The following is a 23,986-nucleotide window of genomic DNA, read 5'->3' as shown; positions in this document are numbered from 1 at the left end:
TGCAATACCAACAGCTTTAAGGGTACTCACATGTGTGGTACATCCAGACAGTGGAATATTATTCAGCGACAAAAAGAAATGAGCTATCAAGCCATGAGCAGACATGGACAAACCGTAAATGCATATTACTAAGCGAAAAAAGCCAGTGTGAAAAAGCTATATACTGTACGACTGCAACTATGTGACATTCTGGAAAGGGCAAAACTATGGAGACAGCAAAAAGATCAGTGGTTGCCAAGGGTTAGGAAGGAGAGGAGGATGAATTAGCAGAGCACAGAGGATTTTTAGGGCAGTGAAACTACCCTGTACGATACTAAAATGGTGGATACACGTCATTATACATTTGTCCAAACCCACACAACGTACAACACCAAGAGTGACCCCTAACGCAAATCATGGACTTTGGGCGAAGATGTGTCAATGTAGGTTCCTCGATTGTAACAAATGTACCATGCGTTGGGGGATGTTGATAATAGGTGGTTGTGCATGTGTGGGATATATGCGAGATCTCGGGACTTGCTGCTCAATTTTGCTGTGAACCTAAAACTGCTCTAAAGAATAGTTTCTTTAAAAGGGAAAAAAAGGTACTTCAATGTGCAAATTTTCCTAATACTGCAAAGAACAGTCACGAAGCAGTTAAATGCACTAGACTGTATACTTGGCCAGGAACTGTTTTTTGTTTTTTTTTTAAATCTTTGTTAGCCTCAGAATCTTGTTTCCTTAAAATTCTTAGACTAAAAAAAAATCTCCTGGTTTCTCTCTCTTATCATCCTTGCCGGATCCACTTTCAATTCACTCACGTGTCTATAAAGAACAGACAACTCATTGTAAACATGTGAGTCATAAATGCAGGAAATAACTTTAATAGGATCCAACGTGCAAATCGGAATTTTCCAAGTAAAATTCCAACATCTACATTTACTCCTAGCAGAGCTCGTTGAGCCCAGAAAGTCAGAGAAGGATTTTAACATCCCGGACATGAGAGGCTGTCCCTGGGGAGAAAACCGAGGCCAAACTGTGTGTGCATGTATGAAGCCACATTTATAAATAGTTCAGTGACCAAGAGAAGTGTTCTCGGTAGCAACTGGGAAGCCAGTTGTCCCCGAGAAAACATTTTTGTGGGTGATGCTGCGGTCAGCCAGGAATCAGTCACGTGCTTCATGTTGGGTTAAACAGATGCAAGAACTTAATACTTGTGGTTAACAAGACACAAACCAACACTTACGTATCAGGCCACGTCACCCCACCTCACCCGGACGGGCGAACACATACAAGAGATGTAGCCATTTGGGGTTTGAAACTGGTAAAATTCTTCTTTGAGGTCCAAGTAGACATAAAGCTCTTTCATTAATTGAATGTGATTCAGTATTTGCAACAAACTAACTCTAAACCCTTCAGCAAACAGCGGCAGAACAAAAGAGCCTTTTAATTTGTAAAAATATGAGGAAGCCCATACTGTGAACAATAAAATGGAATGTCCAATGAATGTTTCATACTCCAGGCATCTGAGGTCGTTTTTCAAGTTCCACAGAACATATATTTTACCATCCTTGAAATAGGGCTCTCGTTTTGAAGACTCTGCATATACAATGAATAACAGCTTGAAATCATTTCTATACCATGATGTGAGCAAAACTGCTAAATATGCACGGCCTTCAATTTTGTCAAATGAAAGAAAAACACATGATCAGGATGGGCTGAGCAGCAATTTTTCCAGACCAAAAGTTAGGATTTAATTGACAATGTAAGCCACACCAAGAGATTTTTTAATTTTCTCGCACCTTCCAAAATGAAGCGATATCACCAGGTAAGAAAAGGGAGGACATTCATATTCCTGGCAAGTTACAATGCCCTCCTTCTCGCATCTCACAACCACCCTATCAATTAACAAAGCCTGTTTTGTTCGGAGAATGAATGAGGATGGCTTTCTTCTGTGCATGTTATTAAAACTCGAAAGCTATGGCTTGCTGCCATCGATGACGCCCACTGGGTTCCAATCGCCCAGTGTTGGAATCTGACTCGCTAGCAATAATCCACCCAGCTCAACATCGGTCATCTTGACAGCACGGGATACTCAGCAAGTCTGAAGTTTTTATCACGAAGGATTTTCTACCGTGATGGAGCAAATAAAGGCTCTTTGTAGCAAGGGCTAAAAACACAACACGAGACTTTTCTTCACACTGCAAGAACTGATAAGTAGTTCACTGAGTGAACCAAAGACTTTATTTTTTAAAAGCAGATAACACCAAAGTACTATGTAGTATCCATATTTGTTGCAAAAATAATTACTGGAACTTTCAAAACATCAAATGAATAAGCTGAATCAACGGTTACGACTATAATTTTCAACCAATATACAGATTTTCATTCCAGGTCTAGGTTGATTTCCACATAATACTATTCACATGCATTCCCTGTGCCTATATATCATCAAAACAGGAGCTCCTGAAAGTCAAGCACGGTTTTGTCTTGATTTCAAAGATGATGCAGCAGCTAACCAAGAACTCTGGTTTGCTGTTTGAGTCCTAGAAATCATGTCTTCCGATGTTATACAACAAACTGTATTTCAGAAAAACAAAATCAGACTCCAGATTCCTTCGACCAGTCCAAGTCCCCATCTCAGCACCTTGGTACCCAGACATGCTTGATCATCCTTTCTCCTGTGTTCTCAAACACCCCACCGGGAACCCCAAAGGGGCCCCACTTTAACAGTTCCATCTAGAGGTTCTTAAGAACCAAACTGAACCCAAGGAAAGGCAGGGGATGAAATGGTCCATTACTTTTTCTGTTAAGAAAAAAAAATGTGAGAATGCATTGGCAGATGGGAAAATGATGCCAGTCATACGGTTAGGGAAGATGGTTCTATAAATCCTTCCTTTCAAAATTATGTTCAAAGGTGTTTAAGACCAAAAGGAGGTCATAAAAACCATTAATACAAACAATTCCAAGAAAAAAGCACTTCATGGAAAGTGGCTGAGGATCTGGTTCAAAGAACCGAGGGAAGGCAGACCAATGGTAAGATCCAGCCCGGTATTTCTAGCATGCGTTTATGACCTCGTGGATATGTGTCTGGTGGGTGTGAATAGCCCCTCCTTGTACTTAAAATGAATTAAGAAATTAAAGTGAAGAGTCCGCAATTACAGAATCTGAGAACCAAGGCCTTAGTCTATAAGGCAAGAGTTTTGTCATCAGAAGTGGGAGCAGACAGATGCAATGGTAGGCACTATAGGCTGGTTCAGCCATATTTGGGCCAGAACAGTCTCTAAAATAAGGCAACTCATGGCTTCTCAGTTTGAGACTACCACCAGAAAGGCCCACCAAGGCAAGAAAAGCAGTCCGCCAATGGCAAATCACCAGAGGATATTCAGACGGGGCAACGGTCACAGTGAAATGGGATGACTTGGGGTCACGGTGGGCAGGAAAGCCTTGAACCAGCCCTCGAGGTGAACGTCTTTGCATGTCCTGTGCACGACTCCAAGCAGCAATTTCTGGGGTTTGAAGACGTGTTACTTTTGCGGTATTTTCCCCCAAAAAGAAGACACGGAGGTGGAGCCCCGGGAGGGGTGAGACCACCAAGGTGGACCCTCCGCCAGGGCTGGGGCTGGGTGAGAGTCGGAAAGGACTTTCTGCAGCACACGGCTCCCTCCAGGTCTGGCCGAGTCCTACAAGCGCTTGTAGGTGCCCAGGAGAGCTTTGCAGTTGGGACAGTAGTGGTCCACGTCCTGCAGGGCGTCCACGCAGAAGGGGATGAAGCAGCAGCCCGCCACACACCTGCAAGAACAGAAACAGCCACACGCAGAGCGTGTCACCCACCGTAGTAGTCTGGACGGTGGCCACCAAAAAGATACGTGAGACGTCCTCACCCCCGGATGAATGCAACCTCATTTGGAAAAAAAGCCTTTGCAGATTTAACTAAGAATCTTAAGATGGGATCATCCTGGATTATCCAGGTGGGCTCCCTAAACTCAATGACTGGTGCCCTTACAAGAAGAGGAGGGGACACACAGAAGTGCAGGGAGGGACAAAGGCCATGTGAAGACAGAGACAGAGCCTGGGGTGATGTGGCCACAAGCCCAGGAAGGCCCGGACCAGCAGAAGCTGGAAGAGGCCGGGAAGGAGTCTCCCGCAGAGCCTTTGGGGGCACCTTGATTGTGCACGGCTGGCCTCCAGAATTGTGAGAGAATCAACTTCTGTTGTCTTAAGGCACCAGGCTTGTGACAATTTGTTACAGCAGCCCTAGGAAACTGACAGACCAACCAACGCCGGGGCTGCTCCCACAGACAGGCCGTCCTGGGTGTATTCTCAAATCTTGGGTCCTTTGAGCATCTTTCAAAGTCTTAGATTGGGTGAGCTTCTTTTGTAAAGGGCCAGAGAGTACATATTTTAGGCTCCACGGGCCCTGTTCTGCAGTTGCAGCTTGAAAGCAGCCGCAGATAATCCGTAAACAAACGGCATGACATGTTCCAATGAAACTGAAGATGGGCTAATTTGGCCCCCGGGCTGTAGTTTGCTGACCTGTCTTAGACTGATCACTTTTCCATACGTAGGCTGCTTCTTACAGCAACAACCAAATAAAACTCCCCAAATAACATCTCTTAGCCTACGGCATCCACCATCAGCACCCACAGGCAGGACCTTCCTACAGTCTGCAGGATAAGAAAGAATATTTGGTCTTTGTCCTTGGTTCCTGGCACAGAGCTCCAAACCCTCAGCATTTCCGGAGTGACAGGAGTGTCTTCTGTTATTCATAACAAGCTCCTCACCATCACATCTGAGTTTATGCTAATGAGGTGACTAGGGTAGGGTCCCTAGGTAGCCTCAGGATAGGGCTGGCCACCAGAAAGACCAAGTGGTTAGAGGGTTGGAACTTTCAGCCCCAACCACAGACCCCCAGGGAGCAGAAGGGGGCTGGGGATTGGGTTATAAAAACTCTTGAACAACTAAATCTGGAGAGCTTCTGGGTTGGTGAATGCATCCATGTGCCAGGAGGGTGGCACACCCCAACTCCAGGAGAACAGAAGCTCCTGCACTCGAGACCTTTCTGGACCTTGCCCTAGGTACTCCTTCATCTAGCAGTTCATCTGATCCTTGGTGATAAGCCAGGTAAACGTAAATAAAATGCCTTCCTGAGTCCTGTGAGCTGTTCTAGCAAATTACCGAACCTGAAGAGGGGATAGCGGGACCTCCGAATTACAGCTGGTTGGTCAGAAGCGAAGGTGGCCCAAGACTTGCGACTGGCGTCTGAAGTGGGGGCAGTCTGTGGGACTGAGCCCTTAAGCTGTGGGGTCTGTGCTAACTCCAGGTAGTGAGTGTCAGACTGAACTGAATCACTGGACACCCAGCTGGCGCTGGAGAGCTGGCTGGTGTCAGAAAACACCACACAGCCTTACAAGCAACATTTGTCAAAAACGTAGTTAAAAAACAACATTTTACAGGAAGACACTGATTTACACAAAGCAGAATCAGGAAATACCCTGATGAGGAAACGTCCTCGTGAGAGAAATTTCCTCCTATTGCGTAAGCTTTCCCGAATTCAAATAGGGCAGCCAGGCCATTTAGAGAGATTCCTAATCTACAGCCTACATGGGCAGACATGGCTCCATGAAGCACTGCACACACACTGACTTATTTTATCCCCAACAACCCCCCAAGGTAGGCATTATAACCCCCCAGTTTACAGACCAGCAAACTGGAGCACAGAGAGATGAACCCACTTGCCCACAGTCACACAGCAGCGGGAGGCAGGATTTGAACCCACGGTACTATATTTAAGGAAGAAAAAGGAGGGAGGGACAGAAAAGCTGCCTCAATTTGAAAGCCAGATCAGCAGAGGCTGACGCTCAGTAGACGTTTCCATTCTGTCTTTCCCTGATTTCAAAGATAAAAATTAGTTTTAATATAAATGTCTAAAGGCAAATATTTAGCATTTTCTGTCCGAGGAGTGAAGATGACAGCCATCAGTGGACTCCCCTAGACAGGACAGGGAATCGGGAGCCAAGAAACCTGTTCGGTCTCATTTCTTGCCCCCTGAACACGTGTCCTCAAGGAAGTTAATCAAGCTCTCTGGGGCTCTGAGCCTCTCTTGGAAATTAGGAAGAGAAATACCGTTCTTGCCCGACCTGAGTCACAAGCAGGAGATGAGGAACGAGCCAGCTGTTGTACAAGAGATAAGCACTCCTGAAAAGAAACGCACAAACACCGTTTCCTTCAAGGAAGAAAACAGAGGGCCTGTGGTTTCACGGAGTGACTCCACGGCCAGGAAGAAGGATGCCGCCTCTGTCCGTTTGGGGAAAAAAACTGAATTGTGTTTCTTCAAATTGCTCCCAGTACAGAAACTCCTCTCTCTCTCAATATAATACCCTTGGTGCAGACATAAATATTTACACACTCTCCTTGTACGGGCAACGGGAAAAATACTTGAGGTCATAAAAAGATAAGAAGTTTTGAAGAGATGACTATAAAGTATTTTAATGTACGGACTGTTTAACGCTTCTTTCAGAGTCAGGCAAACATTATTATTTAGGTCATGAAATCCTAGAAGCAAAAGAAATCCCTGACAGCCTCAGCCTACACAGATGCACGCGGCTGCCGTGCGTGTCCCTACATGCAGGGAGTGGTCTGAGCAGACGAGCAAGGAGAAACGATGGCTGGGACAACGGCATCCAGGCCCTGATATGCTCCAGAAGGACGATTTCTGGTTAGAACAGTAGGGGAAGAGGTGCTGCTGGCATCTAGTAAGCAGAGGCCAGGGATGCTGCTCAACATCCTACAGTGCACAGGAAGGCCCCCCACAACACAGAAGTATGTGCTGCAGTTGAGAAATCCTACAAGAGAGGAAGGTGAGAGAGCCCGGGGGCCGAGTGGACCACGGACTTACCCCAGCAGGCACAGGCTCCCGCAGGAGAGCCAGGTGAGGGCACCGGCGTTATAGGACAGATGAGTTACGATCATCTTGTTGCAGGAAGGACAACACATCTGGACTGGGCGGTCAAAAAAGGAGACAGGCTGCTGCACGTAGACTGTCTGCACGGCAACTGATGGAAAGAAGAACACCAGACACAGGCTGATCAGCAAACGAGGAAAACACTCATTAGATGGCAGAAAGGCAGACGCAGGGTCTCGACAGATGTTTGCACATCCACGTTCATAGCAGCATTATTCACAAGAGCCAAAAGGTGAAAGCAACCCAAGTATCCATCGATGGATAAATGGATGAGCAAAACGTGATCTACCCTTACCCACGATGGAATATTATTCAGTCTTAAAACGGAAGGAAATTCTGACACCTGCCACAATGTGGAGGAACCTTGAGGACATTATGCTAAGTGAAATAACGCAGTGACAAAAGAACAAATACTGTATGATTCCACGTATGAAGCACCTAGAGGAGTCAAAGTCACAGAGACAAAGTTGAATGGTGGCTGCCAGGGGCTGGCGGGAGGGGGTGGGGAGTTAGTGTTTAATGGGTATGGAGTTTCAGTTTTGCAAGATGAAAAAGTTCTGGAAACAGATGGTGGTGATGGTTGCATGACAGTGTGAATGTACTTAATGCCACTGAACTGTACACTTAGAAATGCTTGATGGCGCCGGCCCGGTGGCACAGCGGTTCAGTGCACACGCTCTGCTGCGACGGCCCAGGGTTCACCAGTTCGCATCCTGGGCGCGCACCGACGCACCGCTCGCTAAGCCATGCTGTGGCAGCGTCCCATATAAAGTGGAGGAAGATGGACACGGATGTTAGCCCAGGGCCAGTCTTCCTCAGCAAAAAGAGGAGGATTGGTATCGGGTGTTAGCTCAAGGCTGGTCTTCCTCACACACAAAAAAGAAATGCTTGACAATGATAAATTTTATGTTATGTGTATTTTATAAAAAACAAAAGTTGGGGTGGGGAGAAAAATGACAACACGAGAAGAAGCAGTGGCAGATTTCCAGAATTATCAGTTGAGGGGCTCGCAAAACCTCCACATACGAGATGGGAAAAGACTGTGTGCTCCCGGAAGAGGACTTTGGCTCAGCTAAACCAGGCTTTCAAACTCGACTCTCCGTGCAATCACGGAGGGAACCGACTGAGAATGCAGAGTCCTGGGCCCTGCCCCCCAAGACAGTCTGATCCGGCAGGTCTGGGGCAGGGTCCCCAAACTGCTTTTTAAGCTCCCTGAGTGGTTCTACGAAGGTGGTCTGCAGGTGGTAATTTCAGAAACAGCGATGTGATGGGTTTCGGCCTCAATTTTCTTCATCCATAGATTAGTGGTTGCAGGGGCTGGGGAAGGGGGTATGGGAAGTGACACTAACCGGTACAGCGTTTCTTTCTGGGTTGATGGAAATGTTCTGGAATTAGTGCTGATGGTTGCACAACTCTGTGAATATACTAAAACCAGTGAATCATATATCATTTACAAGAGGGAACTCTACGGTATGAGAATTCTCTCTCAAAAAAGCTGTTACTTAAAAAATGGAAGGAACAGAGTTGTTGCCAGGATTAAACGAGATAAGGGTGGTAAAGAACCCCATGTGGTGCCTGGTACAGAGTGAACCGTGATGAACAATTCCCTCTTTTCACACGGGGCTCCTTCATGAACTCCTACACCCAGAGATAAGGCTGGAGTTTACCCGGCCAAGGAACACGGACCCAGTTCTTTAAGACAAGCCGGGGAGCCATGTCGATACATGAAATGAGCACATAAAATCACACTAAAAAGTGAAAACATGTACAGACATTCACAATCACCAGAAGGGAATCTAGAGTGATGTAAATCAGGAAGCCCTTCCAGTTCAGGCTGTTCTTTATGTTTTTGGCAAAGTTGATTAACCTCATATTTCTGTCAAAGTGACTTCCTTCTGTTCCTTTCCACATTGTTGGAATGCCATTTCTATAATCTATGCATTAGGGGAAGTTAACCACTGCCCAGAGCTAAGTGACCTTCATACTCCTAGAAAGACCTTCTAGAAAAGCAGTATTGCATACTTTAGCTCTTACATGTAAATTTTACTAAGTCTTTTTTGAGTGCAAGAATGAGTTATATATTGATCAGAGCGTGATCTGAAACAGTCTGAAGTCATTACCTGGTCCTCCTCCATCTCAAGGGGGGACAGTTAGCTGAGCACAATGACAACTTTAGTTCACTTTTATCAAATGGTGACTCAGAGGGCTTTATGTAATCTTAACCACCCCCTGATGGGGTACTTGAGCAGCACTATTTTACAGGTGGGGAGACTGATGCAGAGGAGGGTGGGTGACCCAGGCAGCCTGACTCACGGGCACCCCCCCCCGCCCCCCGCTCTGAGCTGGGGATTTCCTCCCGAGCTGCTGGTGATACTGGGCACACCTGGGCAGCAGGAGGTACCCAGGGGCAAGGTCGTGAAGAGGTTGCTGGGAGGCAGGGGAGCACCGTGCGCGAATGGTGCTGGTGGGCTGGGCGGGCTCCCTCACTCAGGGCTATTTCTTCTCCCTCTCCTCCTCCAGCCCTGGCCTCGCGCAGAGCTCTCCCACCAACCTCAGCAGGAAGGGGGGGCCCTTAAAAGTAAACTCCCCTTCCCAAATTTCTCTGGAATAGCTGGTTGTCCCTCTGTGGTAAGAGCCCAAGGATGGGCTTACAGCAGACTTGGGAAGGCTCGTAAACCGTTCCTTATTGTGGAAAAGCCACGGGCCTCACCGATACGGAACCTAGCCTGCATGCGAAATTTCAGGATAAAGGGTCAAGTTGGACTGGCTGGCACTTGGCTCAGACCCTTAGGCAGAGCCACCCTGGTCACTGTCTTCATTCTCATGGAGTAGCCAAGGTCAGGGCGGTAGGGAGACCAGGGAGACCCCACGTACTTGCGTTGGCGTTGGGGACGGGCACTGGCTGGGTATAGTACGCAGGTGGATTCATGCCCTTCCCATCTGGGCCTGTCACGAGCCCCGTGGTTGGCCCAGGCGCGGGGGCTGGAGGCGTGGGGAAGTAACTGTTAACGCCCACCGTCTCTTCATAGGACGGGGGCGCAGTTGGCACCGAGGAAGGCCCAGCGGCCGCCTGGTAGTATCCTGGAGCAGACATTTTACCTAAAGCAAAACCAGAAGAGACCAGATCAGACACTCAATGGACATTTCTCTCTTTTCCACTCTAATCATTTCCCGCCCCCTCGCACCCCGCCCCCTCGCCCCCAAGGAAGATTGGCCCTGAGCCAACATCTGTTGCCAATCTTCCTCTTTTTACTTGAGAAAGATATCACTGAGCTAACATCCATGCCAATCTTCCTCTATTTTGTATGTGGGTCACCACTACAGCATGGCTGACAACAAGTGGTGTAGGTCCACACCCAGGAATCGAACCTGGGCCACGAAGTGGAGTGCGCCAAACTTAACCACTAAGCCACAGGGCCGGCCCCTTTTCCACTCTAATCTTTAATTTTCCACCTGACAACCAGAAAATCTGAGGAAATGACTCATGTCCAGCCTTGTTCAATAGCCGGAATGGGGGTTAATGTTCCTTGGAGACCCAAGAATTGTCACCTTAACAAGGGATTCCCTAAATAAAGATAAAAGGTAAATAATGACAACCAAAAATCACCAAAACCGAGAAAATCTCAAAGGGCAAACATCAGCCAAATTCCAGCAGAAGTTTCTTCGCACTTAAAACCATTGCCCAAAGGCGACCCAACTTTCACATCCAGTGTTTTTTCTCCTTTCTTTGTAACTGCTGTGGTCTCACTAATCATGTTCAGGGGGACGGAAAACACAAGGGCATTCAGAACCCGATCAGGAACTATCGCAATTACAGTGCCAAGCGAGAGAAGCCAGACGCCGAAAAAGCTCACCGTAAATGATGCCGTTTACACAAAGTCCAGAAACAGGCGAAACGAAGCATGGGCCTAGAAGCCGCAAAGTGCTTACTCTTGGGAGGCGGAGGAGAGGCTGGAAGGGGGCTGAAGGGGGGTCTTCTGGGGGGCTGCTCATGTTCTCTCTCTTCATCTGGGGGCTGGGTGCATGGACACGTTCGCTTTGTGAAAATTCGAGTCGTGCAATGAGGACGTGTGCACTTCTCTGTATGTATGTTATATTTTTTTAAAAAGCGCGCACACACACACACACACCAGTTTCCATGTTGAAAACTGAGTATGAGAGCAGCCAGGCACGTATTTCCTTTTGTGAGGGCAGAGAAAGGGTTTTTTCCCCAACGGAGCTGATGCCCACCTAGGATTACATCTCCCGCACCCGGGCCGTGTTCCCGTCTGAAGCCCATGCGCAGCAGCCCCAGGGCAGCTGGAGAGGACACAGTGCCCTCCTTTGTGTGGCTCTGTTTTTCCAGCGGGGCAGGGCTAAGGCTGCGTTAGAAGATCCATTCAAACCTGTCCCAGGAGAAGTGAGGAAACGAGCTGGGAGGGCAGCGAGCCACGGTCCGGGGGCTCCGACCGGCCTGCGCCTCTTCCCACGCATTCTGCCTCGGCTTCTAGAACCCGTGGGAGGCAGAGGCAGTCATTAATTCTGCTGTGGGGAGAAGTGGAGAATCCTTCAGGAAGCTCTGCCTTTAAGCCGAGCTCGAAAGAGGAGATTTCTCCAGGGGAAGAGACAAAAAGGCATTTCAAAGTAGAAAAAGAGGCATGGGAAAGGGAACACGTGTAAAACAAAGTCAATAAATAAAGCTAGATAGGTTGGGGCCAGCTTCCAGAAAATTCTGAAAGTCCTCTGGAGGTATTTGGACTTTATAAGCCTGTGCTGTCCAATGGAACTTTCTGGAAGGATGGAAATGTTCTCCATCTGGGCTGTCCCATATGGTCACACCAGCAGCCACAAGAGGCTGCTAAATACTTGAAATGTGGCTAGTGTGACTGAGAAAGTAAATTTTTAAGTCATATTTAAGTTTAGGCAATTAAAATTTAAAATCTAATACACAACTTAATTACTGGAAAGCTTTTACGTAAGCGTGGGACACCTTGGGTATGTGAATCCACTTCTTCAACAGCAAATTTAATGAACTCTGAATCGAGATCAAATGTTTCTGATAAAATTTTAACACCCAATTTAGGATATGATGTCAATGTAAAACACACCCTGGCTTTCAAAAACTTTTTTTTTTTTTTGCTCAGGAAGCTTTGCCATGAGCTAATATCCGTGCCAATCTTCCTCTATTTTTTTTAAGTATGTGGGCTGCCAGCACAGCATGGGCGCTAACAGAGCAGTGTAGGTCCATGCCCAGGAAGCAAAGGTAGGCCGCCGAAGCAGAGCGAGCTGAACTTAACCACTAGGCCGCCAGGGCTGGCCTTCAAAAATGTTTTAAGACATCGATGTGAAATATCTCATTCATAATTTTTTTATATTGACTGTATGTTGAAATGATAATATTTTAGATAGATGCAGGTAAGTAACATGCTGTTAAAATTCACTCCACGTGTTTCTTTTCACTTTTTAAAAGCCGCCTGCTAAAAAATTTTGAATTACCTATGTGGCTCGCTTTCTGGTTCTACAGGACAGCAATGCTATGGAGCAGTGGGAGCCATGGAAGGTTACAGAGAGAGGAAAGGTCCAAGCCTAGAAAGGGTAGATGAAGCAGGTCTGTAAAAGAAGCAAGCAGCAAACCTCAGGAGGCCCCTGTGTGTGGGTGGAGGAAACCAGGGTCCTCACACACGTCTACAGAGGCGGGTTAAGCAGGAGGAGAAGGGTTAACAAGACCACAGGACATCTTGGTGAAAACAGGTTCAGGGTTTAAACATGAGAACAATTGTGAAAAGTGGTTAGGGTATGTTGTCAGTTTCCTCAGACACACAGGCACAGAAATACAGGAGGCGGAGGGAAGACAGGCCCCAAATACCAGCCCCAGGACACTTCCTGACCAGGCTCACCCCGGAGTCGGCTGACGTTCCTTCCCGGCTGGCCCCAAGAACCCCCACATCTGCTTCGGGCACAACCTGGGCTCGGGGAGACTGCAGCTGGGGAGCAGGGCCTCGGAGCTCTGCGGTAATTAGATGTGCGTTGACCGTCAAGGACGCGCTGTCCCTTCCTGTCTCAGGAAAGGCAGACCCGGAGCTGCCTACACGTTTATTTATGAAAACTGAGTCACAGAAAAACCCACAAGGGCAGAAAACACAGAAAGCCTAGAACAGCACCCTCTGCCATGGCTGCACACGGAGTGCTCTGGGAGGAAAAGAAAGTCTCGGGGTGCCCTGAACTGTGCACATAGTTTGGGCCAAACCACTGGGAGGCAATGACTCAGCCGAGAGGCGGAACTTCTCTCCTCAAAACCACTGCCTCTCTCCTCCAGAAGTGAAGACACGCGGCCAGCAGCGGTGTCGTCAAGAGCCAATGCGCAGGTGTTAGGGGCGGGGAGGGCCTTCTTTCCGTGACCTCAAGAGGAAGGAAGGGCCTGAGGGGCTTGCTCTGGAAACTGACGCCTGGGGCCCCCCTTTATCGACCGCGCACCATCTTTCTTGTAGTCACATCCTACTTTCTGGGACTTCAGGATTGCCTCTTGGGAACACTGCTTTTGGATCAAACAGCCACATAAACATGCTTATAATTCTGAAAAGAACAAGAGCAACAGGCCAGAATTGTAAAAAAAAAAAAAAAAAAAAAACCCAGCTGGTTTGAAAGCTTTCTAAATAAATTCCACAGCCTTCCTTCCCCCAGGCCCCAGGCCAGGAAATGCCACGCCAGTCAGTCCCATTTCTTTTTCTTCCCCACCCCCTTTCTTTTTAATTTGGCTCCCCCCCCGCCCCCAGAAGCAGGAGGCCCCCCTAGCCACCCACCCACCCACCCTTCCAGAAAGGATATGCTCAACCCGCCTCCACCCCTCCTCCCCATCGCCCCAGCATGACACTCTTAAGAGAGGCAGTCTCTCACCCCAACACACACACACACACATTCACACACACACAGTCACAGAGACACGTTCACACACACAGTGTCACAGACACACACAGAGACACATTCACAACAGTCACAGACATACACAGAGGCAGAGACACATTCACACACAGACACACACACACACAGACATACACCCGGGCACACAGACACAGAGAGACAGACACACAGACACACAGAGAAGACAGTCACACAGACACAGAAACACACAGTCACACACGGACACCCACTCCACTGCCACCAGAGAACTCTTCGTCACTCCAGGTCAGGCCGCCTGTGTGCTGAGCCGCTAGCACAGTGACATCCTTTTCTGGGACAAACTGGAAACCACAGGAAAGTGTCTCCGAGTTGAAGAGAACAGGAAACCCCAGTTCTGCCCCGCGAAAGCACAGCCCCGAGAAGCCCTCTGGTGGCCTGGGCAGTTGGGGGGTTTCCGGGGAGCCCAGGTTGCCACAGTTACAGGGAGCTTTGTGGGGGGGAGTAAAGGAACAAACGCGGGGATCTCCTCCCCCCTCCCCGTTGTTCCCCGTTGTTTGACTTTGTTATTATGCCCCGGAGAGGGCCTTTTCTCCACTGTCCATTTAAAAGAACACGTTGAAGGCGATTCTCCATCCACCTTCCACCCGTCCCCACAGAAATCAAGAAAATGCTGAGGTGGAGATCTGTCTTCACCATCTTGGAATGACTCTTTCACTAGCTAATTCCAAATCCAGAGAGGCCTTCCAAATGCATTTTTCAAATATGGAAAATGTGACCAGGGCTGGCCTTGTGGGCGTGTGACCCGAGCCATCCCACAGGGCCCTGCAGTCAGAAGGGCCCGCGCTCTCTCGAAGGCTCTGTGCCGCCATCTGAAATTCTGAATATTTCAGGCACAAGGGGTCCCACATTTCCATGCTGTCCTGGGGCCAAATGTTACATGCTGAATGTGACCACTCGTCACAGAAAAGGAAAAGGAGGCATTTCTAATGCCAGAAGAACTGGGCCTGGCCTTAGAAATCGGCCCATGACCAGCTACTTGCGCCTGGCCCCCACTTTCTCATCTGTAAATAAGCCACTTGGAATTCGGGGGTCCCTAGCTGAACATTTCCCATGTTCCGAGTCTCAACAGTTTGCTCGGTGAGAGATTCTCTGAAATGGCCGGTGAGGGGTCTACGGATATTCATTCCTAGACCTACGGGAACGAGTCTGGGAGAGGCTCGTTCATCCAACCCTAGTTCAGAACAGGATTTCTCAATCTTGTTTTCATTACAGCTGCCTCCCCGGCAACCTCCCACTCCCGCCCCCAAGGAGAAAAATTAAATTATATGTAAATTTAATTAATTAACTTAAATATAATTTGATTTCTGCCTAACAAGAGAAATTAAATACTAAGAAATAAGATTTCATTGGGTTGGGTTGAGTTTTGGAGGGCCACACATCATTGTAATATCTAAGACTTTTTTTACCTCTCTCCTCTCCCCTAAGAACCGATTTTCACTCCCTTGGGTCCCCACTGAGAACCCACAGTGTGGAGTGAGGGATTCGGGCACAATGAGTTTTCCACATCACCAACATTTGTTCATTTAGTATTTCTAAAATGTGTCCCTCTTTTCTTGCTGTCATAAAGGCAATGCATCCGAATGCATTTTAACCTTTTACTGACCAAGCCCTAGTGTTCCTGACATCTGTATATTCTTTTCCAGGCATGACCAGCCCTCTCACACCTTAACCTCGTGAGCCACAACCGAGGGAGGTGGGCAGGGTGAGGGTGACCAGCCGGGACACTCCCCTCTGCTGTACTGGGGCCGAGCAGGGCTGGGCTGGTGGCGACCACCTCCTCCTACACCGTTCACTTCTCTGGGTCTTGAATCTGCTGGGTCCTCACCCCAGGAAGACAGTGAAGGATGCTAAGGGGGACCAGATAACTAGGCTCTTTAAACCTTATTCTGGCATCTCTGAGTCCAGAGGTTCTGGCCTGAGCAAAGCCTACTCCCCATCTTGTTCTCTCTACGCCGCATCCCCATCCCGGATTCACAACTGCATTAGGATGAACTAACCCGTGGGCTCTTACTTGACTGCAACGGCTCTGTAATTCATGCCTTACACGCATCATCCCATGTAATTCTCACACCACCCAGTCAGGAATTATTGTTATCATCATCCCAATTTACAAACGGAAAAAACGAGGCCCAGAGAGGTTAAGTCACTTCTCCAAAGTCACACAGATCCAGGGGGCAGGGCTGGGGTTTGAACCCACACCTGTCAGACTCCAGAGCTCTTTAGAACTCACCAAAACACCTCCCTGGCTGGGAGATCCAGACACAGTCAGCAGTCTCGTTTTGCACACCTCGCCCCCAAATAAAACGTGAAAGGAAAAGAAATTCTCAGCGGAAGTAACACATTTGAACGCCTCGCGAGGAGTCACCTCTCTCTTTCTCTTTGCCTTCCTAACATGCGTAAGAAGACGCATTTACTGCAGACTTTCACAGCACACACCCAAGACGAGGAAAAAATACCTGCCTATTACAGATTCCAACTAATTTTGTCACTGAGAACTTTGCAATTCAAAATGAGCTGCTTCTGTAATAAGGATCAGGGGCCAGGATCTTAATGATCAACCAAGGGTAGATACCCACAAAGCTCTTCCCTCTTGTTTTTGGGGAGACAAACAACGAAGTGGGAGATCTCAGAATTTCTGAAATGCAACATTTGTCCAAAGTTGCATATTTCAAGCGACAGCATGGCGCTGGAATGCCTCAGCTGCCTGCTGCAGCCTCCTGGGAGGAAAAGGCAAAGGCTTCTCTTGCCAACCGAGTCTCAGAGCAGCTAGCCTCCACTTTAATATCACTGTTGAAAGAGGAGGAAAAAGCCCTCAAGATCCTGGAAAGAAGCCACAGCTTGGGTCCAGCGATCTTCGCGCCCCCAACTGATATTAATGAACTGATCCTGAAACCTCAGGACGTGGGAATAAACTGCACGAGGGAACTCGATTTCAGCAACCGATCTGCTCCTAATAAATGCAGCCTCAACAGCCTTAGAATCCCCTGAAATATTCCCGTGGGAGCTGCTATTTCAGGCGCCCACTCATTCTGTACCCGCACAGGCGTTCATTCGGTGTTTGCAGAGCCAAGCCTGGAGCGTTCTGCCTGGAATCCTAAATTCGAAAGGCAGGGTCTGAGTTTAGATGATGGCTGGAGATGGCCGGCCAACCAGCTCTATCACTGATAAGTCGGCTCCAAGACATCGCTGGAACGAACCTCAAAAACATAACACTAAGTGAGAGAAGCCAGACACAAAAGGCCACATATTGAATGATTCCATTTACACGAAATGTCCAGAATAGGTAAATCCACAGAGACAGAAAGCAAATTAGCGGTGGCCGGGGGCTGGGGGGAGGGTGTGTGAGGAAATGGGGAGTGACTGTTAATGGGGACGAGGTTTCTTTTTGGGGTGATGAAAATATTCTGGAACTAGATAGAGGTGATAGTTGTACAACACTATGAATGTACTACATGCCACTGAATTGTACACTTTAAAAGGTTCACTTTATGTTAGGTGAACTTTACCTCAATAAAAAGAAAAAAAAAGGCATCACTGGAAATCTCTATCCTCCATGTCACAAGCCAAGGCCTGCCACTCCAGCCACCACATTCGCCAGTAGTCTTAGTTCAACCCACCCAGTGGCCCCCGTTTACCTAAAACCAAGACCCCTGGGGTCTTTCTGACACCCCTCCAACGTGCCCCTCACTAGGGTGACCGACAGTCCTAGGTTCCCTGGGATGGAAGGTTCCCAGGATGCACTGGACCCCCACTCCCCAGCTGGTCTCTCACTTCATCTCCCACCACCACTGCAAATCTCTTATGTGTCTGCAGGCCTGCTGAGATGTCCCCAAACATGCCCTTGCCTCTTTGCCCGCTCACCTACCACACCCCAGCCTGCATGCCACCTCCTCCAAGAACCTCTCTCTGGCCTTCCCCAGGGAGAAGTAATTCCTCCCCTAACCTCTCTATACAGTGCAGAAACAAGGGTGCAGCGTCCAGAGCCAGACCACCTGTGGTCACATCCAGCTCCCCCACGCCCCACCGCAGGACTTTGGTGCCTCGGTTTTCCCATCTGTAAAGGGGCACAGTGGTAGCTTCTTAAGGTTCCTGGGAGGAGTAAACGAATCCCCTTGAGAAAAGCACCAGAGCAACGAGGGACACATGAGCACTCAGGACATGTTAGCTGTTCCCCACACGTGTTTCTCTCCTGTATCTGTCACAGAGTACTTTTCTTGACTTCTCTGTCTGCCTAATCAGTCTGTAAGCCCTGTAAGGGCAAAGATTGAAACTTATTAAAATCTGCATCCCCAGAACCTAGAACTAGGCTCAAAACATCTTGGGTGCTTCATAGAGTGACCCAGTGTCCAGTCTGCCCGGGACGGAGGTGTTTCCCTGGATATGGGATTTTGGGTGCTTAAACCAGGAAAGTCCCAGGCAAACTGTGACAGGTTGGTCACCCTGATGCTTCAACAGATGTTTGCAGAAAACAATACCCAGGTATAAAAAGGACACTGAGGCCCATCCTAGATGGCATCAACGTTAGGAAGCCGACATAATCGGAGGGTCTTACCCTGATAGCCTCAGCTTAGAACTTGAGAAAACTAAGCTTTTCAAGGAAGATGTTTATGTAAGGACAACAACAGGGGTGGAAAGAGCTTGAAAAGGGAAGTGTGGAGGCGCGCAAACACGAACAAGATAAAATCAGAAGGAAAAAAAAAAAGTCACAACCTCCGAACCCCAAGATCGGTTCAGTTCTCCTCGACGCAGGTTTCTGATGCTGCCGTATTCCCACCTGCAGAAGGCACCCCTGGGTTTTGCCAAGACCCACACTCCTGGATCTGGTCGGGGTCGTGGAGGAGGGTTAAGGAGAGGGGCGCTTCCTGAGACCACATCATCCATTCAAAACCTGGACTCGGGAGCAGGCTCCTCGCTGCCACCCCCCAAACTCAGAACTATCTGTCACTCCATGTTCATTACCTGGTCCTTAGGGTGGCTCTAAAGCCACTTGTTCAAGATGCGTGGTGTGTCATCCATTCCCCAGAAATGACCATCTGTCTTTTTTCATGGGTGTCGAGAAAATTCAGAGCCTGTAACTAGCTTGTACCCCGAGATGCCATAAACTCCTCCTGATACGTGTGCACAGGAAAGGGGAGAGTCCACACCTCTGCAGGTATCTCCATCCTCAGTCTCATTTATAACCGGCAAGGCAGATGAGAGACTTAAGGAGCCTCGGGTCATTCTTCCTTCCCACCCCATCCTCTTCCAGTGAAGTGACCAACAAGCAGGCCGGCAGGGCCCAAAGGGAAAGGAAGACGGGAGACAGAGAGAGAATGCCCAACACTGAGAATTCTCCTTGGACAACTGTACCAGACACAAAGGGCTTTGCAGAGAACCCAATCAGGAACTGAGCTGGTGGGAAACCGAGACCACAGCCACTGAGCTCAGAGATGTCACGGGGGGGGACGTCTCTGCCTGGTGCCCAAGATACCGTCACACGTGGGACTTTCAGCAACACCTGTGTGTTCCCGTCATTTACAAGAGTGGGTGAGCGCCACCCATCTCTCAGAGCATAGTAGGAACGGCGAGACCTCGGCCTGGCCTGCTGAATACCCATGGTTACTCTGAGAAAAGAGAAAACACAGAAGAACATGAGCAGGCGGGGCATGAAGAGGGGAATGGAAACAGCCAAAAGAAAATTGAGAGGATGGAATGTTAAGGCAAGTTGAATGTTGAAGAGCAGAAAACTCTGGGCCCAAGCTTCCTCAGTTCAAATCCCAACTCTGCCAGTTCTAGGCTGTGTGAACTTGGGTGAGTTGCTTCCTTCTCTGTGCCTCGGTTTCCTCATCTGGAAAATGGGCTGATAGTACCTACATGTCAGAGGGCTGTGTGATAACGAAGCGAGTGCATGTGCTCAGAACACTGGGTTACTCTAAAAGCGTTAGTTCTATTACTTACAGGGAAGCAGAGTAAAGCCCAGGGAGGGGGTCACCTGTCCACAGTGACACAGAGGTTTCATTGCCAAGAGGCCAGAGGACCCAAGCACAGACCCCATCACACCTCGGGCTCCCATTCTGGGGCCTCTACCCCCACGGCTTCACAGGTAGACATTCACATCTTTGTCTAAATTCCCTACAGCCTGACCCTCCTACCCCTACCCACAATGTGGTAGACAGAATAATACCCCCCTAAACTTCTCCATGTCCTAATTCCCAGAACCTGTGAATATGTGAACATGTTACCTTAAATGGCAAAAGGGACTCTGCAGCTGCGATTAAGTTAAGGACCTGGAGACGGGGAGATTATCCGGGTGGGCCCAATGTAACCACAAGGGTCCTTATAAGAGGGAGGCAGGAAGCCTGAGAAGACAGAAGATGCTACGATATTGGCTTTGAAGATGGGGGAAGGGGCCATGAGCCTTCAGAAAGGCAGGCGGCCTCTAGAAGCTGGAAAAGGCAAGGAAAGGGATTCTCCCCTGGGGCTCCAGGAGAAACCCAACACCTTAATTTTAGGCAGTGACACCCATGTTGGACTTCTGACCCCCTGAACTGTAAGAGAATAAATTTTTGTTATTTTCGCCACCGAGCTTGTGGTAATTTGTTACAGCAGCCGCAGGAAACAGATACACCCCATACACCCCGCCTCGTAGGTGGATGGCCCAGATCCCAACCGGCCCTGCAGATTCTCAAGGGGGTTCTCCCCACTCCCACAGTGGGGGCCCCCAGTGCCCACACCTCTGGCCCCCAGCAGAGACCTGAGCCCCTCAGCCTCCCACCCTCATCCCCAGGCATCTCTCCACTCACCCTCGGCTCAGAAGGAGCCCTTGTCTGGCTCAAACTTCACTTGAACCCTGTGAGTGCGGCCATCCCAGCATGGCCTGCCATCTCCTAGGGGACTCTGCTCCAATCATGTCCCCTCCTGCCAATCCCGCCTCTCAGCCAGCCCCTCTCCTGAGATCTCTAAGGTGGCTCAAATCTTTCCTCGTTAAAATGTAAAAACGGGGGCCAGCCCGGTGGCGCAAGCGGTTAAGTGCGCGCGCTCCGCTGCGGCGGCCCGGGGTTCGCTGGTTCGGATCCCGGGTGCGCACCGACGCACTGCTTGGTAAGCCATGCTGTGGCGGCGTCCCATATAAAGTGGAGGAAGATGGGCACAGATGTTAGCCCAGGGCCGTCTTCCTCAGCAAAAAAAGAGGAGGATTGGCGGATGTTAGCTCAGGGCTGATCTCCTCACAAAAAAAAAAAAAAAAAAAAAATGTAAAAACGAAGTGCCCCTCCTCCCTCAGCCCTGGTCCTCAGCCCCTGTGGCTCCCGGCTACTCGTCCACTGATTCACCCCCCCCACCGGCCTCCTTCCTCCCTCAACCACGACCCCTCCAAGCCCACTTCCTGTTTCCCGTCCTGTCCCGCGCTGCCGGCACCTCCTCTGGAAGGACTTGGCCCGGCCTGCACCTCCACGTCCTTCAGGGGCTTGCTCCACACCAGCCCTTCCACACCAGGTCCCCAGGGACTCGGGGGTCTGCACGCAGTTCCCATGGTCCCCCACTCCTCAACGCCACACCCATCAGGCTGACCGTGGCCCACCCCTAGACAACTCCCCGGCGTCTTCACCTACGAAAAGATGCTCCTCTCTCCAGAGCGGGGAGATGCAGTTAAAAGGACGCAGAGACGGACGGTCAAGCTTGATACTGTCAGCGAGAAGTCGTGTGGACATCACACAACTGCTGATAGGATGGAGTGAGAAAAGGGCACTTCGGCTCTGCGGTCTTCCTCCCCAAAACCCTTGACCCTCAGGCTCATCATGAGAAAACATCAGACAAACCCAGGCTGGGCGACTTTCTACAGGGGACCAGGCAGTACTCCTCGTAACTGCCAAGGTCATGGAAAACAAGAAACGTCACAGACCAGAGAACATGACGTAACAACTAAACACAATGAAGAATCCTGGACTGGATCCTGGACAGAATCCAGTGGAAAAACTAGTGACATTCATATAAAGTCTGGAGTTTGGTTAATAGTAAGGTACCAATGTCAGTTTCCTAGTTGTGACAAATACACTCTGATGATGATGTTAACAACGGGGCAAGTTGGATGGAGTATATGGGACTTCTGCACTAACTTTGCAACTTTTCTGTAAATCTAAAACTATTCTAAAATAAAAGGTTTGTGTTTTTAAAAAACCCAGACCTGATACCAAGATATTTTTGACCCATTGTTAGATTTGCCATTTTCACCCTAGCAAAGAAGAAAACGTTTGGTGGCACATGGAGCTGGGCTGGGTGTAGATGTCACCCAGGGCTGGTGGGAAGGTAAATTGCGGCTCACCGAATGGAAGTACCTATCAAAATTTAACATGCATGAGTCCTCTGACCCAGTAATTCCTCCTCTAGGAATCTGTATTAGAGATAACTCCTTGCATAGTTAAGTGATAAATGATGAGCACATAGGAGTATTCAGTGCAATGTTGCTAGAAACCACCTAATTGTCCACTGGCAGGGAACTGGGCCATGGGTTACGGCCTGTCCACACCAGGGAATGGTATGCAACCATCAAAACAGAACAAGGAAGGGGGTGGCCCGGTGGCACAGTGGTTAGGTTTGCATGCCTCACTTCAGCGGCTCAGGGTTCGCAGGTTCAGATCCCGGGCGCAGACCCACGCACAGCTTGTCAAGCCATGCTGTGGTGGCATCCCATATAAAGTGGAGGAAGATGGGCACAGATGTTAGCCCAGGGCCAATCTTCCTCAGCAAAAAAAAAGAGGAGAACTGGCATCGGATGTTAGCTCAGGGCTAATCTTCCTCACAAAAAAACAAAAAACAGAACAAGGCAGAGTTTTATGGGCAGAAATCAGTTATCTCTGAGATGTATCATTGGGTGAAAAAAGCCCCAACAGTAGCCCATCATTTGTGTACGATGAAGGAGGATATACATATTTCCTTGTTTAATATGCACAAAATGTCTCCAAAAAGGTACACAAGAAACTGACAACAGCGGCTGCCTGTATGCAGGGGAGGGAGGTGGGCTGGCAGATGCAGTGGACGAACACTTTTCACTCCTACACCATTGCTGGTCTTTTGTATGTTGAGCCATAGCAATATCACATGATCAAAAAATTAAGTTAAGAAAATTAAATACAGGTTTCTACCGCTATCTGAAATTTCACTTTACACTATTCCTCTTTTACTAAAGACCTACATTAGTACCTGTTTTCAATAACCCAAAGACATCCGAAGATGATTTTCACTTTCATGAAAAAAGGCGAAAATAGCATTCAGCGTTTGTTTTGCAGTGAGCTGTTAGAGAGGCTAAGCAGTCAAGCATACCGTCGTCTTTGAAGCCTTCCTCGTCACCCACAGCAGACAACGAACCCCGACTTTTGACATTGAGGCAGGAGACATAGAAAAAGGTGTAGATGTTAGTGACCTGCCTGCCCTGATGAGATGTTCACAGAGGACCCTCTTCCTCTCTCCTACACTCCAGTCTCCTGTACCTCCCACACCCCATTCTCCGATGACTCAGCCTAGAGCACCATCATCACTGCCACCCCCTCAGCCTTCCAGCGTGCTCCTGTCTTCTCGATTCGGGTAAGTGAAACTCCACTGTGCATACATTATTTCTACTTTCTATAGGCTGTGTATTCATCATATCATTCCTACTTTCACTATATGTTCGTGTGGTTTTAGGTTTTATGTGTTATAAATGACTTGGTAGGTTATTTTTTGGGTCTGGGAATGCCAAAATTTTTTCTCCTATAAATTAACAGTAACTGCTTTTTTGCTTTATGCCATTTCAGCTTACAAAAGGTTTCATAGGAACACTCTACTTTTGGACAGTGGGGGGAAAACTTGTAAATTAAATAAAATATACTTATTAATTATAACTTAAGTTTATACTTTTATAATTTATTATAATTTAATATATTTAATTATAACATACTTATAATTAAATAAATTAAAATTTTAATTTAATTTGAAATAAAACAAATTAAATCTCTTTTTTTTAGTGGGGAAAAAAAAGCCTTCTCTGCAAACCCCTATCTGCCCTCCCCAGGCTGGCCTCCCGTAGCCTCCCATGTCCTCCTGCCTCTGGGTGAAATGACGTCATCACTGCCCTTTGTCCCATGAACTCTGTCT

The 23,986-nt window shown here is 48.5% G+C and overlaps 1 protein-coding gene across 1 annotated transcript; it reads right to left on the bottom strand.

Annotated features, from left to right (window-relative positions):
- Positions 1–3,573: 3,573 nt before the first annotated feature.
- On the bottom strand, positions 3,574–10,042 carry LITAF (lipopolysaccharide induced TNF factor). The gene is made up of 3 exons (XM_058570044.1): positions 9,818–10,042; positions 6,878–7,034; positions 3,574–3,771 (listed from the first exon to the last, which is right to left on the bottom strand). Exons 1-3 carry the CDS (start codon positions 10,035–10,037, stop codon positions 3,663–3,665), a joined length of 486 nt encoding a protein of 161 aa, XP_058426027.1. The 5' UTR covers positions 10,038–10,042; the 3' UTR covers positions 3,574–3,662.
- Positions 10,043–23,986: the final 13,944 nt, after the last annotated feature.

This window comes from Diceros bicornis, chromosome 26 (genome assembly GCF_020826845.1).
Source record: "Diceros bicornis minor isolate mBicDic1 chromosome 26, mDicBic1.mat.cur, whole genome shotgun sequence".
Lineage (NCBI taxonomy): Eukaryota > Metazoa > Chordata > Mammalia > Perissodactyla > Rhinocerotidae > Diceros > Diceros bicornis.
Note: the sequence above shows the minus strand (reverse complement) of the source record. Positions and strands in the feature narration are given on the sequence as shown.